Raw genomic sequence first — 13,862 nt, forward strand, 5'->3', positions numbered from 1 at the left:
AGTCTTATATCTTTTGCAGGTAGTATATAAGTCGGAACCAGCCGGATCGGACAACTATATCTTATAGCTCCCATAGGAATAATCGGACAAAAAAATGAAAAAAAATTATATCTTTGGTGTTTTTTAGCATATAAACTCCTAACTCCTAACTCCTAATTATAGCTTCGGTGTTTTTTGACATATTATCTTATACTATTGGGAATATAATTTTTTGTGTTTTTAAATTTAATAAATATAGCTGCAAGGGTATATAAGCTTCGGCTCGCCGAAGCTAACTTCCTTTCTTGTTTTTATTTCTCCTAAATACCATCTTTATAGAGAATTCAGATAATAACTTGAAAATTTTTCTTTTAAGATTCTTTGATACCATTTACTTACAGCAGGTATTGTAAAGTTAAATTGATTATAACCCAAATATTTAACAAATATTGTAAGAGTCCCAGTTTTCGGGATAACGTTGGAAAATCTCTGACAAAAGTAGTAAAGATCCTCCACCATAAATAAAATATCAAAAGTTTTTTTTGTACCGAAACTTTTTATTCAGTAAATGCAGATACTAATTCGCTAAGTGGCCGATAGCCGTTCCCCAGATCCCCAGAACGGTATCCCTAAACGTAGTCTGTGGTGTATCGGTGACATGGTGTCCAATCGTCTGATCGTCCCATTGGAAATGGGGAATGTGGGTCAAAAGCGGGGGGCAACAGCACGCACGTATTTGAGTTTCGGGTTTTGACTGACAGAAGTGTGGGTTAATCAAGTGTGTACAGTGGTGATAATTAACATTATAACTATTTAACAACGTGGTCCTAAAAACTAGGCCAGAGAGTTTGTCATCGCTCATGGGTGCTTCTGGAGATGATCCCCCTTAGTGGTAGCCACCCAGACTCAGGCCAGGCGCCGAGGCGTATCCAATCTTGGTGATGGCTGGAACGGCGGCGACGGCAAGAGCTGGCTTGGCAATGGCCACCGCGGCCACGCCCTTCTTCTCCACCACGGCATTGAATCCATTGACCTTGTCGGCGGTGTAGGTTACCTTGCGGATGGTGCCATCGGGTTCGGCCAGGGAGTAGCTACCGTGGACGACGCCATTGACCAGAGTCTCCTCCTGCTGCTTGGAATCCCCAGTGTGGTGGTCGGTTACTCCGTACGAGAAGCTATACTGCGGATTGGGATCGTAGGGCTCGGCCACGGCCACCTTGGCCACGGCGACGGGAGCAGCCAGGACCTTGGGGGCATAGGAGATGGCAGGAGCGGCATACGAGATGGCCGGACCAGCCAGGAGCTTGGGAGCAGCATAGGAAATGGCAGGAGCAGCTAGCAATTTGGGGGCAGCATAGGTGAGGCCGGGTGAAGACAGTCCGTAGGGATCAATGGGAATGGCCACCACGGCGGACAGGATCAGTCCCAAAAAGAACAGAGTCTGGTGGGGAATTCCCTGATCAGTAGAGCCAACTTAAGATCCCAATCCTTTCGGGAAACTCACCTGGGCGAACATGGCGAAGGATGTGCGAATGAGGGAGCTCTGTTTTGGAGGTGTCTGCACTGGGAGAACTCAGCTCGAATGTGAGATGCATTTTCCGCCAGCTCTTCAGTTTTATATTCGCCAACTGGCGGCAGCTATGGACCAAAAAAACAAACTGGACAATCTAATGGGTAGAGTGACAATTGCGTCTCATTTGGTGACTGCCCGATCTCGATCTCGATCTTGCACCCCAGACCCCATCGCTGATGGTGGATTTCGTGTTTCTGGTGCGGATTTCATCATGAGTGCTTGGTTTTCTCAATGGAATAGCTGCTGCAGTGGCATACCACTCACCACGCAAACCAATTGAGTCCGTTCAAGAGCGCCTCTCAAAGATACCAAGATATTTCCACCAGCACCAGACTCGTTTTCCGCTGACCAATCTGGTTTCGTTTTTTCGCCGTTTTTCGGCACATTCTCAGGTTCTCCAGCCGAACTTTGTCTGATGTAATAGCTGCCTCATGTTGAGACAGTTGCAGTTGCCACAAGAGCAGGGGGATAGATTTTGGGTGGGTATGGGTACCCTCACCGGAAAAGCTAAAAGCCAGGACCTTTGGGATCATTTAGTAAATTAGGTTAAGGAACAGAAGTACCCCTATCTAAAAAAAAAATCCCTAAGGACTAAGAAGGACCATTTATGAATGGTTATAAAAAAGAATAATATGTTCTGTTGTTTATCATTACAATTTTACCATATGTTTCCAAAACAAAACATTCTGAAAAATATATGCAATATTTCAGGACTCTTTATTATTTAAGGAGTTAAAATACTTAGAATCTACTGATTAACTTGTTAAATAAGAAAGCAGCCCTCCTTATTCTTAATTATAAATATTTATTTTACCTAAAAAACTTTTTTTTCTAAATTTTTTGATTAAATATTAAAGAGCTAAGGCATAAGATACGAACCAAACACGAATAGGCCTTTATTATAATCTACAAATGAAACCTACATACATTTGAATATAGTTACATTCATTAATTTTGTGAAAGAGTTTAACCAAAATACCATAATAATTGAATAACAAATTTGAATGCCGTCGATATCGTTATGCTTATATAGTTATGCTTATTACTCACACGCCATGTTGCCTAAATGCAAGCGAATTTCTTTGGGCTTACGTGGCGTATGAATAATGTTTTCTAGGTAACCAAAACATTCAAAGTGAACTATCCCACTGATAGAGTATGTGAAAAAGATCAATCGTTTGCTCGGCACTCGTTTAATTAGAAAACTAAAATGGCAAGTCTCGATGGATGGTTTGGGGGAGGGAATGGGCGGTGCGCAGGCGCAATTACGCACTCGCACACGCATTATCCCCTCGCCCAAACGATCTTATATTTCCACCTGAACCAGCCGAACCAGCGCCCACATTTCACAGCCCGGTCACTTAGCCACCGTAATTGCCCCGATCGGGCCAAAATGGCATATGGAAGCTTTAACCACGGCGACCTTGCCCACAATTGGCAGCTAAGTGGCGGTGGACAGTATTTCATCCACTTTTAATGAATTCGCATCTCAGAGCAGAGAATCGAATGATTGGGTAAGGAACTGCATAAATGGCAGTGGAGCATTCCATTCGCATTTGGCCAGATTGGACGACTATCCATATATCCATGCTGGTTTCCGGTGGCAACGATCTACGTTGAAAACCGTTAGTAACCCGATGAATAATCTGCTGCCAAGTTTTGGAAACTCTCTCTATTTTTCTCCGGGTCTCTCTGGGGCTCTCCGAGGTGAATCCGCAGCCAACAAGTCGCAAGGTCGTTGGTTGCATTTTGGAAAAGAGTCACGAACTCGAAACCAGCCACCAGTTACAGCACGGAATCGATGGGGAATCTTTAATCAACCAATGAGTTGAGCCAATACCAAAGATTGGAGATTTTAGTTGACTATTTGTTGGGAAAAGCAATATATTAAGGAAAGAAGTAATCATACTATGTAAAGTATACATTAAACATCTATAGAAACTAGATTAAATGAGATTGTATCATAATTTTTTAAAGGATCTTACCAATATGAAGAATAACCATTTAAAGTCTTATCATCATATTGTTATTATATAGCTTACTACCTTATCGGTATTCCTGGGTCAAATTGACCCAGTTTTAACTGGTTAAGTGAAGCGAAAACCCCTTTGGAGAAACAAGCTTATTATGTATAAAGGGTAGCTCATTAGCATTTGTAATTGATACCCAATAAGTGAAAAAAACTTTCCAATTTATTATAAGGCCAACCCAATCAATCAATATAAAAAGGATACATTAAAAATAAGGTACCTTTTCTCCCAAAAGACCTTATAATAATGTTAAGACCCAAAGTGTGAACCCTTGTCAACCCGTGATCATCATAGTATCTCAATTATGAGCCTCGCGTGTTTTTGGTGTAAGAGGAAAATTAAAAGCATTGCCATTGGATGGAACCTGCATGACAATTACCGAAAACTACTGCTCCGAAATATAATCAAATCGCATTCACTTTCGATCGCCGAACAAGGCAAAAACAGTGGCAAATAAAAATGAAAACTTGGTGTAGCCAATACCAAGACGTCTGAAAATTGGAGTACGTGCTGCGAATTTGGATCAAAAAGTTCAGACACACTGGCAGCCAAATGCTGGGTAGGAAGAGGCCCCAAAAGGTGGTGGATAGATGATCCGAGGGGCAGGGAGACAATGGGACAATACCTACCATACGCAATTGGTACGCAGTTCCCTCCACTGAGCGACGCATGCAAATTTCGCGAACGCATCTGGGTATAAAAGTGCTGCTCTTTTTGTCAAAGGTATGTCAGTTCATTTTCGATAACCGACGGTGACAATCGCACTAAACCCCACCCAAACCTTACAATGAATCCTCTGACGGTGAGTGATAATGGTGTGTTTGGTGGACCCTTCAGATCAGGAGACTAACACGGAATTCCACCGATCTTCTTGCAGGTTGTTGCAGTCCTCTCCTCGATGGCCCTCTCGGCTCAGGCTGGTCTGGTTGGGGCTCCTCTGGGTGCTCCTCTGGCCTACTCCGCCCCCCTGGGACCTGCTCCCTACTTCGCCCCGGCTGCGTACTCCGCTCCTCTGGGCTACTCGGCTCCCCTGGGATACAACGCTCCTCTGGTTGCTGGACCTGCTCCTCTGGTGGCCAAGACCTACGCCGCGGCTCCATTCGCCGCTGGACCCTACGCTGCTCCATTTGCTGCTCCATTTGGTGCTCGCTTTGCTGCCCCAGTTGCTGCTCCTCTGGCTGCCCCAGTTGCCCCAGTTGCTGCTCGTCTGGCTGCCCCAGTTGCCGCTCCTCTGGCTGCTCCAGTTGCCCCCGTGGCCGCACCTCTGGCCGCCCCAGTTGCCCCCGTTGCCGCTCCCCTGGCTGCTCCAGTTGCTGCTCCCCTTGCCACCGAGATCGTGGATGCCCACCCACAGTACACGTACGCCTACGATGTCCAGGACACGCTGACCGGTGACTCCAAGACCCAGGAGGAGACCCGTGATGGTGATGTTGTGCGTGGATCCTACTCCCTGATCGAGCCCGATGGTTCCCGTCGCATTGTCAGCTACTACGCCGACTCCATCAACGGATTCAACGCAGTGGTGCAGAAGGATGTGCCCGTGGCTGCTGCCCCAGTGGCTCCAGTTCTGGCCAAGACCGTGGCCGCTCCCGTGGCCCCAGTGGTGGCTGCTGCCCCAGTTGCCCCAGTGTTCGCCAAGACTTTGGCCGCTCCCATCGTTGCCTAAGGAGTATTAGGGAGAAGGAGTCGCAAAGGAAGGATTGACCGCAATTCGACAAAGGACTTTCATCTGTACATATTCGATTATTCATTGTCGAGCTCTAAAATAACTTTCATCGCAAAACCCAAAATTAAAGAAATTCTGAAAACAAAACAAAGTATTTTATTTACTTTTTAAATTTACATGGGGTTTGGTTTCTTAAAGAAAATTATTTTGAATTATTTTTTTTTCTTTTTTTTTTTCTTTGCTGCATTTACTACAATTTGAAGTGTTTGTATGGCTTTAGAATCTTGATATAGAGTTATGGTATAAAGATTGATCCATAAGAAACTTTCTTATAAGTTATATTTCTCGTTTTCTTTTTAGGGATCTGGAGGAGGAGTTCTGGAAGCTATCGCCCCATGAGAACGTGGCGCGAATGCGTCTGAAGTTGGAACCTCAATTATATCCAAATAAACATGAGAATGCCGCCAATCTGCGTGATAATGCAACCAGTGCTTATGATCCCAAGTAAGACCAACCAATCCTAAACCAAAACTCACTAAATGTATATTCTTACTAATTTATTAACCACAGAGAAATCTCCGAATTCGACTCCACCATTAAGAATGCAGTGGTGCGCGATTTCCTGGCGGATGATGAGAGTTCTCAGTTGGAGGAGGAGCTGCGTCAGTTGATCGACACGCAGGCTCAACAGGATGTGGCTCTGGAGAAACTAGTCATGTCGCAGGATTGTGAACTGATCACACTGATGACCAAAGTGAAAGGCCGCATCGAGGTCAACCAGAGCGTGTTCACCTTTGTGGATCTAAGTCCACCCACGGATGATGGATCCAAATACGACTTCAGGTTCTCCACCAATAAGATACGAGAGGTTCATCTGAGGAAATACAATCTGCGCAGGAGTGCTCTCGAGATCTTCCTGGTGGATCAGACCAGCTACTTCCTTAACTTTACAACAAAGGTGGGTTTATCCTAACAAACAGCTTGATAAGAAGTAAGGATAATAAATTGGTTGGTTATTTCCAGACTCGAAATAAAGTCTTCACAAAAATCGTGGGTCTGCCGCTGCCAAACATTCTCTATGGCTCGGGAAGATCTCCGGCTGAACTGCTGAGGGCCTCGGGCCTCACCCAGAGGTGGATCAATCGTGAGATTTCTAATTTTGAATACTTGATGTACCTGAACACTATCGCAGGTAAGAAAATACCTCCTAATATTTCTTATTATTATATTCTAAATTTAAATATATTTTTTGTACATCCTTAGGTCGATCCTACAACGATCTGAGTCAATACCCCGTCTTCCCCTGGATCCTGGCTGACTACACCAGTGATGTGCTGGACCTAACAGATCCCAAATCATTCCGTGACCTATCCAAACCCATTGGATGTGTAAGCTCTATCTTCGATTTTATATGATTAAATCCTTGATAGAATACCCTATTACCCCACAGATAAACCCCAAAAACGAGGCCGAGGTGCGTGGCAAATACGACAATTTCGAGGATCCCTCTGGTGCCATACCCAAGTTCCACTACGGAACCCACTACTCCAACTCGGCGGGCGTGCTCCACTATTTGCTCCGCGTGGAACCATTTACCTCACTGCACATTGAGTTGCAGAGCGGCCGCTTTGATGTGGCCGATCGACAATTCCACTCGATACCTCAGACATGGAAGCTGCTAATGGACAATCCTAACGATGTTAAGGAGCTGATACCCGAGTTCTTCTACTTTCCCGAGTTCCTCAAAAACATGAACAAGTAGGGGGTTTTTAGTCCACTCAAATGAAATCACTTTAATGATATTTTTTTCATACAGATTCGATTTGGGCCACCTGCAAATCACCAAAGAAAAGGTGGACGATGTCATTCTGCCCGCCTGGGCCACCACTCCGGAGGAATTCATAGCCATTCACCGAAGGGCCTTGGAGTCGGAGTATGTTAGCCAACACCTGCACCATTGGATCGACCTGATCTTTGGCTATAAGCAGAAGGGACCCAAGGCTGCCGAGGCTCTGAACGTTTTCTACTATTGCTCTTATGAAGGTGCTGTGGATCTGGACAAGATCACCAATCCTGTAGAACGGGAGGCAGTTGAGGGTGCGTTTATATCAAAAGTTTATAAAACCTATAATCATAACTTACATAATTCTATCTAGGCATGATCAACAACTTTGGCCAGGTGCCCTCGCAGTTGCTACGGGAGCCGCATCCACGTCGCCTTACTCAAGATGAGACAGCTCTCAAGCTCGTACGTGCTGAGCTTCGAAGGCCGGATCTCACCCAGTTCCTTGACAAGGTGGTGCAGTACTATTGCGAACTATCCACGCCAAAGGATCCCATCGTGTACCTGAGTCCGCCGCGCAGTCCTCCGAGATCGTTCCTCCAGCTGAGTCCCGATGTTCTAGTCAGCGTGTCCAAGTCTACCATACTGGGCTGCAATTCATGGCTTTCGTTTGACAAGGATCAGGGATTCCTGCTGGAAATCGATGCCACCACAGCCAATATAAAGTAGGTGTTGTCTTCACACATTACATAAACAAATCCTATATATTAACATTTCTTTAAAGGAACCGCAAGCGTGTCTTTGGACCCTTCCACTCCTCGCAGCCGCCGCACTCGCAGCTCTTTGCCGTGAGCACGGATGGCAAGCTGCTGTACGCCGGCGGAATCTGGGATAATTCCTTGAGGGTGTATAATCTGAACAAGGGCAAGGCGGTGGCCTCGGTGACCCGCCACCTGGACATCATCACCTGCATAGCGCTGGACAATTGCGGCTCGTATTTGGTCACCGGATCCCGTGACTGCACCTGTATTGTGTGGAGCATCCAATCGAATCAGCAAGGTGGTGGTGGATCCACCAGCAACATTCCAGTGCACGCGCTGACGGGTCAGTCGCACCTGCAGGCCATCACTCAGCTGAATACCCAGAATAGCTACTCTCCCAAGCCCTTGACGGTGCTCTATGGCCACGACGATGCCATCTCCAGTGTGGCCATCTACACGGAGCTAGATCTGGTGGTCTCTGGATCCCTTGTGAGAATCAATGGATAGTCCTAGAGGTGCATAAATGTATAATGTTGTTTCCATGCATTTTAGGATGGAACCGTAAATGTGTATACCCTGCAGGAGGGTCAATTTGTCAGGACCCTAAAGCCCATTGGATGCACTGAGTCCTGTGTGCAAATCTCCTTTGTAACCCTTTCCTATCATGGTAAGTTTCTAGTTATTATTATACTTTCAGAATTTTTTTTCAACTCACTGCATATAGTTTGAGAGTCACTGTTAACGAGGCCCAAAAGTATACCACAAATTTATGCTAGATATAATTATTGGAAAATCCCTAGAGTTTATAGAAGGTATTTGGGCGTTTTCGAAAAAGTACTTAGCCTTTTGATAAAGAATTACTGACTAATGGCACTGGGCCAGCCTTCAACTTTATCATTTCAATTGCTACTTACCAGTCTACCAGTCTATGATACAATTCCAAGTGGGTTCCATTTATATTTATAAAAAAAAAATAATGATTTAATACCTCAATACATACATCAGGGCTATTTCCGAAAAAATCTAATCAATTTAAAAGGTTTTGACTGCCTCAAAAGTCTCAATTAAGTCAGTGAAGTACTCTGATATGAGCCTGGTCAAGGGGCTAACTTTTAATTGATTGAACCAATGAAAAATGGAACCGCATGGTTGACTCATAAGACCACCTGGCTGATAACCTGAGAAAATCAGCTCTATTTCCTGCCCACTCATGGTGCCCCTAATCTTCCGCTGCGCCGGTGGAAAACTCACGTGCTACTGCGTAGCACTCCCATTATGTTTGAAGAGGGGCAATCAAACAATTTAATCAGCCCTCCTATCGCCAATTGCCACATAAGTGAGGCGACGAGTATCACGTGATTGTGTGTGGCCATGTGCGTCGCCCCTCCGCCGGGCTATTAAGATCATTATGATGTTGGAAATCGTCCGACTTTGTCCCCTGCACTGCCCGCCATATCTTATCGCTCGGCAGTGCAACGCTGGGATGACAGGGCATTAATCCAAATTAAAGCATGTTTAAAAATCGTAAAGATCGTAAAGTTTACGAACCCCAGCAAGGTTAAGACTTTGTCCGTTTGGTCGACCCACACCGAAAAATGGTGTGCCGCTTTGGAATTCCCCAACGTTCCTCATAGCAACACTGTCAAGGTGTCTATAATTTAAAAATCAGGGTTTTTTCGATTTTTTGCACAAAAAACTATCACCGATGGTACGTGCCCGATAACGGAATATCATAATTGCGCACTTGTACCGACCTAAATCAATATATATACGATTATGTTACGACTATGATACATTGGCGTAATTAACATACTCGTGATTATTGGCCTATAAAGGCGATGATTTGTGGAAAAGATTTCATAAATCACTTAACGCTTGGCTCGAGTTCGTTAGAGAGTTTTTCAATTTGCGCTAATTGAGCTCTTTGTATAAAGAGATTAAACGTTTATTGGTTATTATAGGCTAGGAAAATAAATTTGATATTAAGTAAGCAATCCTAAAATTTCCATTTTGTTTTTAACTGTAAGAATGAGACTGTTGTTTGAAGAATATATACAAAATCAGATCATTTTTTGTAAATTGTAATAAAAATTTCCAACCTTTCTGGGTTAATACAATATGACAGCAAAACCTGTTTTAAAATTTTAAAAAAGTTCAGTGCTTCCATTACTCGCAATTCCACGTTCTTAAAATTAAAATAATTTTGCTGCCTGCACTTAACTTTCATTTTTGTTTGTTATACAATATTGGTCTTGTGATAATGCGAATAAATAAGCCTCGAATTCCGTTGGCTTTGCATTCTCAGAACGAAATACGTCAATCGATGGCGCCAGCTTGCATATCGAGTTCTTTAAATATGCAGCCATATAGATTCGCTAAGCCACTCGATTTTCGGGCAATCAGCTTGGCCTTTTGGTAACTGATATACCACCGCCATATATAAGTATATATATATATATACATATGTAGACAGACCCCTTCCTTCGCACCAAAGGAAAACCAGAATTTATAGCCGGCTATATGTACTGTGCATTGGCCGCATGCAGCCGTTCGCTTATCGAGTGAATTAATACTCACTTCTGATTATAAATTCGCAACATCCGGCAGTCAACGGTTCAGAAATATTGAAACCGAATCGAAAAACGTCAATCCAGTTCATTTTCCAGGGCAATGATGGGCACTTAATTGCGTTCTTGTCGGGCCCCAATCAATTACATAGCCGCTAATGAAGACCCGATCCCGTCCATTGATTGACTATCAGCTCTCAACGAACTCTCAGGCACACATACCATACATATATGTATGTTTATATTCCAACCCATGCGACACTCGGTTCTCTGGCATTAACCCAACGTCGTTAATGGAATCAAATCGGAATCGGTGGGGCGAACGAGCCCCGCGAACGAATCGCACGTCACCCAGTCACACGACCAACCGATCGCCCCATTCTCCTGACCATCCCCCCATGCCATCCTATATCTGCCTCGGCGATTCATTCATTTTTCAATTCCTAAGACGCAGCACAAAATTTATGAAATAGTTGTAGTAAATTTCAACCAAAGAGGCCCCCAATAAAGATCAAGATATATGATGTGTGTCTGTGAGAGTTTTGGGATCTTTTTTTGAATGAACTGTAAGATTGGCCAAAACCGAAACCAAACAGACACGGTTATTACTAGTTATTTCTGTGCGCGTGGTCGGGTCATATTAGGAAGTTCATTCAGATCCAATCTAGGGTATTTAGTGGCTCTTCCTTCTGAACGAGTTTCGCCGGGTGGCATTGGCATACAGATACAGATACAGCTCTATTTAGCTCTATAGCTGTGGCTATGGTCGCCACATAATACAGATACTTGTGAAGATAAGAGCAACTACGCATCGCTTGGATGTAGTATGTCGCCATGTGATAATGTCTTTATGCGATGTGTCAGGTTATCAGCAGACCCGAGTGGGCCGGGCCTCGTCCAATAGCATAATGATGGCATTTTTACTGCGTAAATCGCCGCCACTACGCCCTGCCCCACATTCTGAAATTCTGAATGCGATACGATCGAAGAATGTTTAAGATTATAAAACCAAGTTATTTGATGTCTTTTTATTATCCCTTATCCACAGGTCACATCGCCTTTAGCGCTCTGGATGACACCTCGCACTCGGTGCACGTTTACAGCATTAATGGCTGTAGTCTGGGCTCCAAGTATGTTTCTGGCAGGGTGACGGGTCTGGCCAGTGCCTCCGACTATCTGGTGGTGGCCGATGATGCCGGCGACATCACCATGAGCAGGCTACACGGGTAAGAAATGTCTATTAAAAATGTTGGGATCTAACGCCCGCTTTCTCCTCCTCTTGCTGAACTAAAAGTATGCTATAACCTAAAAATCACATGGAAAGTTAGAGTTAAAAACCTAATATTTATTTAAACGTAGGATGAGAAAAAGGTCTTAAAAATGTTAGGTTTCTGGCCACTTTCCTATATTAAAGAGAAGTAAACAGCTGTTATAATGAAAAACAGCTCCTAAGAAAATCACAGAAAGTTAGAGTTAAAAACATACTTTTGGTTTAACCTGAGATTGATAAAACGGTCTTAAAAATTTTAGGTTTCTCGCTACTATCCTTAAATAAAGGGAAGTGAATAGCTGTTTTAAATTAAAAACAGCTCATATAAAAATCACTTGGAAAGTAAGAGTTAAGCACCTACTATAAATTTAACCTGAAGACTAAAAAGCGGCTTTAAAAATGTTTTGTTTTATGCTACTTTCCTAAAATAATAGGAAGTAATCAGCTGTTTTAAGTTTAAAACAGCTCCTTAAAATTAATTTAAATATTTTACAATTAATTTTAACTTTGTAAAAAAAATTTTACAATTTTTTGTTTACTTTTAAGAAGGTTGGGTTTCTGTGTTCCAAATATTTTTTCGAATTATCATCTTAATCCTAAATTCTGTTTTACAAATATTTACTTCGAAAATAACATTTTACAATGTAATAATTTTAATTAAAATATTTTATGCACATATCATCTTTTTAAGTTATTCGACCTTACTTATTCCATTTTATTATTTCTTTTCCAGCTTGAAGCCCGTTTTCGACATTCCGCTGCACGTGCCCATCCAGACGGTGGTGGTCACTCCGGGCAACACCCACATCCTGGCTCCCCTGCGAGATGGTCGCCTGGCGGTGATCGCCGTGCAGCTGCCCTCCGGCGGCAACAAGAAGCATTCCGTGCTCAATGTGTAAGGTTCAGCAGGAGCTGATCTGCTGGACATTGGACTCAATGAATTCCCGAATTTTACCCCCCGCCTAGCATAAGTTTTGTAACCGTGTACCCGTGTTTCTTTCCTCTGCTCTTAGCCCACCCTAGTTTTAGTTCTTGTGTCTTGTGATTTGTCATGATTTATATTTTGTGTCGTTTCTCATGCTACGTGACGTGCCAAAAGCAAAGCCTTTGACCAACAAAAAATTCCCAGAATGTTGACAAATGTGTTTAAAGATATTCAGCAAAGTCGAACGATTGCAATCGAAGAATTTCCATGCCAACTCAGCAGTATTTTCCTATCAAAAATGTGCTTGTACACCTGTCGCAGTGGACGATCCTCTATCCTGGTCCGCAGAAATGATCGATGGCACGCTTTGCATCAGTTGACAAAAATCTGAATAAATCATCAATCATTCCGAGATATCTCTTGGCCAATGAGGCGGTAGTTGAGGAGGAGGAGAATGGCCTGTTGGTGGAAACTGGTTGTCGACGCACTTGGCAACCACTACTCACTGACTCACCAGCGACTTTCAAATTGGCCCAAAAAAAGCGTAAAAAAAACCCCCGAAAAGACTAAAAAATAGCGCCCGGCAACAGCGGCAGATCGACGGCATCCAGCTGCTTGGCAGATCAAGAGAAACACTTGCGTTGCGCCCCCTTTTCGCCTGCAGACACAACCAAAAATAGAGCCCAGAGATCTTCGTCCCATTAAGTACGCACACTCGGATCACATGGTATCCAATCATTAACAGAGCATTTCCAATTGAAAGTATTATCACCGCACGATTACAGTCCGTCCACACAGATCCACACACTTAGACACACAGTAGACAATACCAGTGCCAGAACAAAAGATACCGAATCGAATCCGATTCTTTATAATACCATAACCATTCCCGAAACCTTTGATTGTGAAAACCCCGGCAGACTCTAAAATCTGAATTTCCAAAGACATGCGACAATATCAAAGGTGAATTGAGTATATATTTTACGAACGAATTGTAATTGCATATAAAAAGACGAAAACTTTCGCACAATCGGGACTTGAGATTAGCCCACGCTCTGAAGTCCTGGGCAGCTGTAACAGAACAAGCTATCAATATCTTACTCCAGCAATATAGTATATCATCTGTGTACGTAAAGGTCCTCCGGGATCGAGTTCGTTATTTGTTGTTAAGATCGTATCGCGTAATATCGTAAAACTGTTTTCCCCGTTCAATGTATGTACGTAACTGTACGAGTTTATGTAGATACTGTGACTATCCGTAGTTTGTAGATCTGTCAATAAAGTGATGATAAAAACCACAGTAAATGT

At 43.5% G+C, this 13,862-nt stretch overlaps 3 protein-coding genes across 4 annotated transcripts in view; 2 read left to right on the forward strand and 1 right to left on the reverse strand.

The window, feature by feature from the left end:
- LOC119554291 (neurobeachin-like protein 1) overlaps positions 1–13,854 on the forward strand; it is a 34,113-nt gene extending 20,259 nt beyond the window's left edge. For both annotated transcript variants that reach the window (XM_037865148.1, XM_037865149.1), the window contains 11 exons: positions 5,609–5,752; positions 5,819–6,206; positions 6,272–6,440; positions 6,512–6,636; positions 6,699–7,006; positions 7,065–7,345; positions 7,405–7,756; positions 7,816–8,281; positions 8,345–8,459; positions 11,408–11,585; positions 12,363–13,854. In XM_037865148.1, coding sequence (XP_037721076.1) covers positions 5,609–5,752; positions 5,819–6,206; positions 6,272–6,440; positions 6,512–6,636; positions 6,699–7,006; positions 7,065–7,345; positions 7,405–7,756; positions 7,816–8,281; positions 8,345–8,459; positions 11,408–11,585; positions 12,363–12,528 — 2,692 coding nt within the window. In that variant the 3' untranslated portion in view covers positions 12,529–13,854. The remainder of the gene's footprint in view (positions 1–5,608; positions 5,753–5,818; positions 6,207–6,271; positions 6,441–6,511; positions 6,637–6,698; positions 7,007–7,064; positions 7,346–7,404; positions 7,757–7,815; positions 8,282–8,344; positions 8,460–11,407; positions 11,586–12,362) is intronic.
- Positions 866–2,609, reverse strand: LOC119554668 (larval cuticle protein A2B). Its single transcript, XM_037865669.1, has 3 exons — positions 2,603–2,609; positions 1,484–1,542; positions 866–1,420 (listed from the first exon to the last, which is right to left on the reverse strand). The coding sequence occupies exons 1-3, from the start codon at positions 2,607–2,609 to the stop codon at positions 866–868; spliced, it is 621 nt and encodes a 206-aa protein (XP_037721597.1).
- On the forward strand, positions 4,225–5,389 carry LOC119554293 (cuticle protein 21). Its single transcript, XM_037865152.1, has 2 exons — positions 4,225–4,384; positions 4,460–5,389. Exons 1-2 carry the CDS (start codon positions 4,370–4,372, stop codon positions 5,246–5,248), a joined length of 804 nt encoding a protein of 267 aa, XP_037721080.1. The 5' UTR covers positions 4,225–4,369; the 3' UTR covers positions 5,249–5,389.
- Positions 13,855–13,862: the final 8 nt, after the last annotated feature.

This window comes from Drosophila subpulchrella, chromosome 3L, assembly GCF_014743375.2.
Source record: "Drosophila subpulchrella strain 33 F10 #4 breed RU33 chromosome 3L, RU_Dsub_v1.1 Primary Assembly, whole genome shotgun sequence".
NCBI classification, from domain to species: domain Eukaryota; kingdom Metazoa; phylum Arthropoda; class Insecta; order Diptera; family Drosophilidae; genus Drosophila; species Drosophila subpulchrella.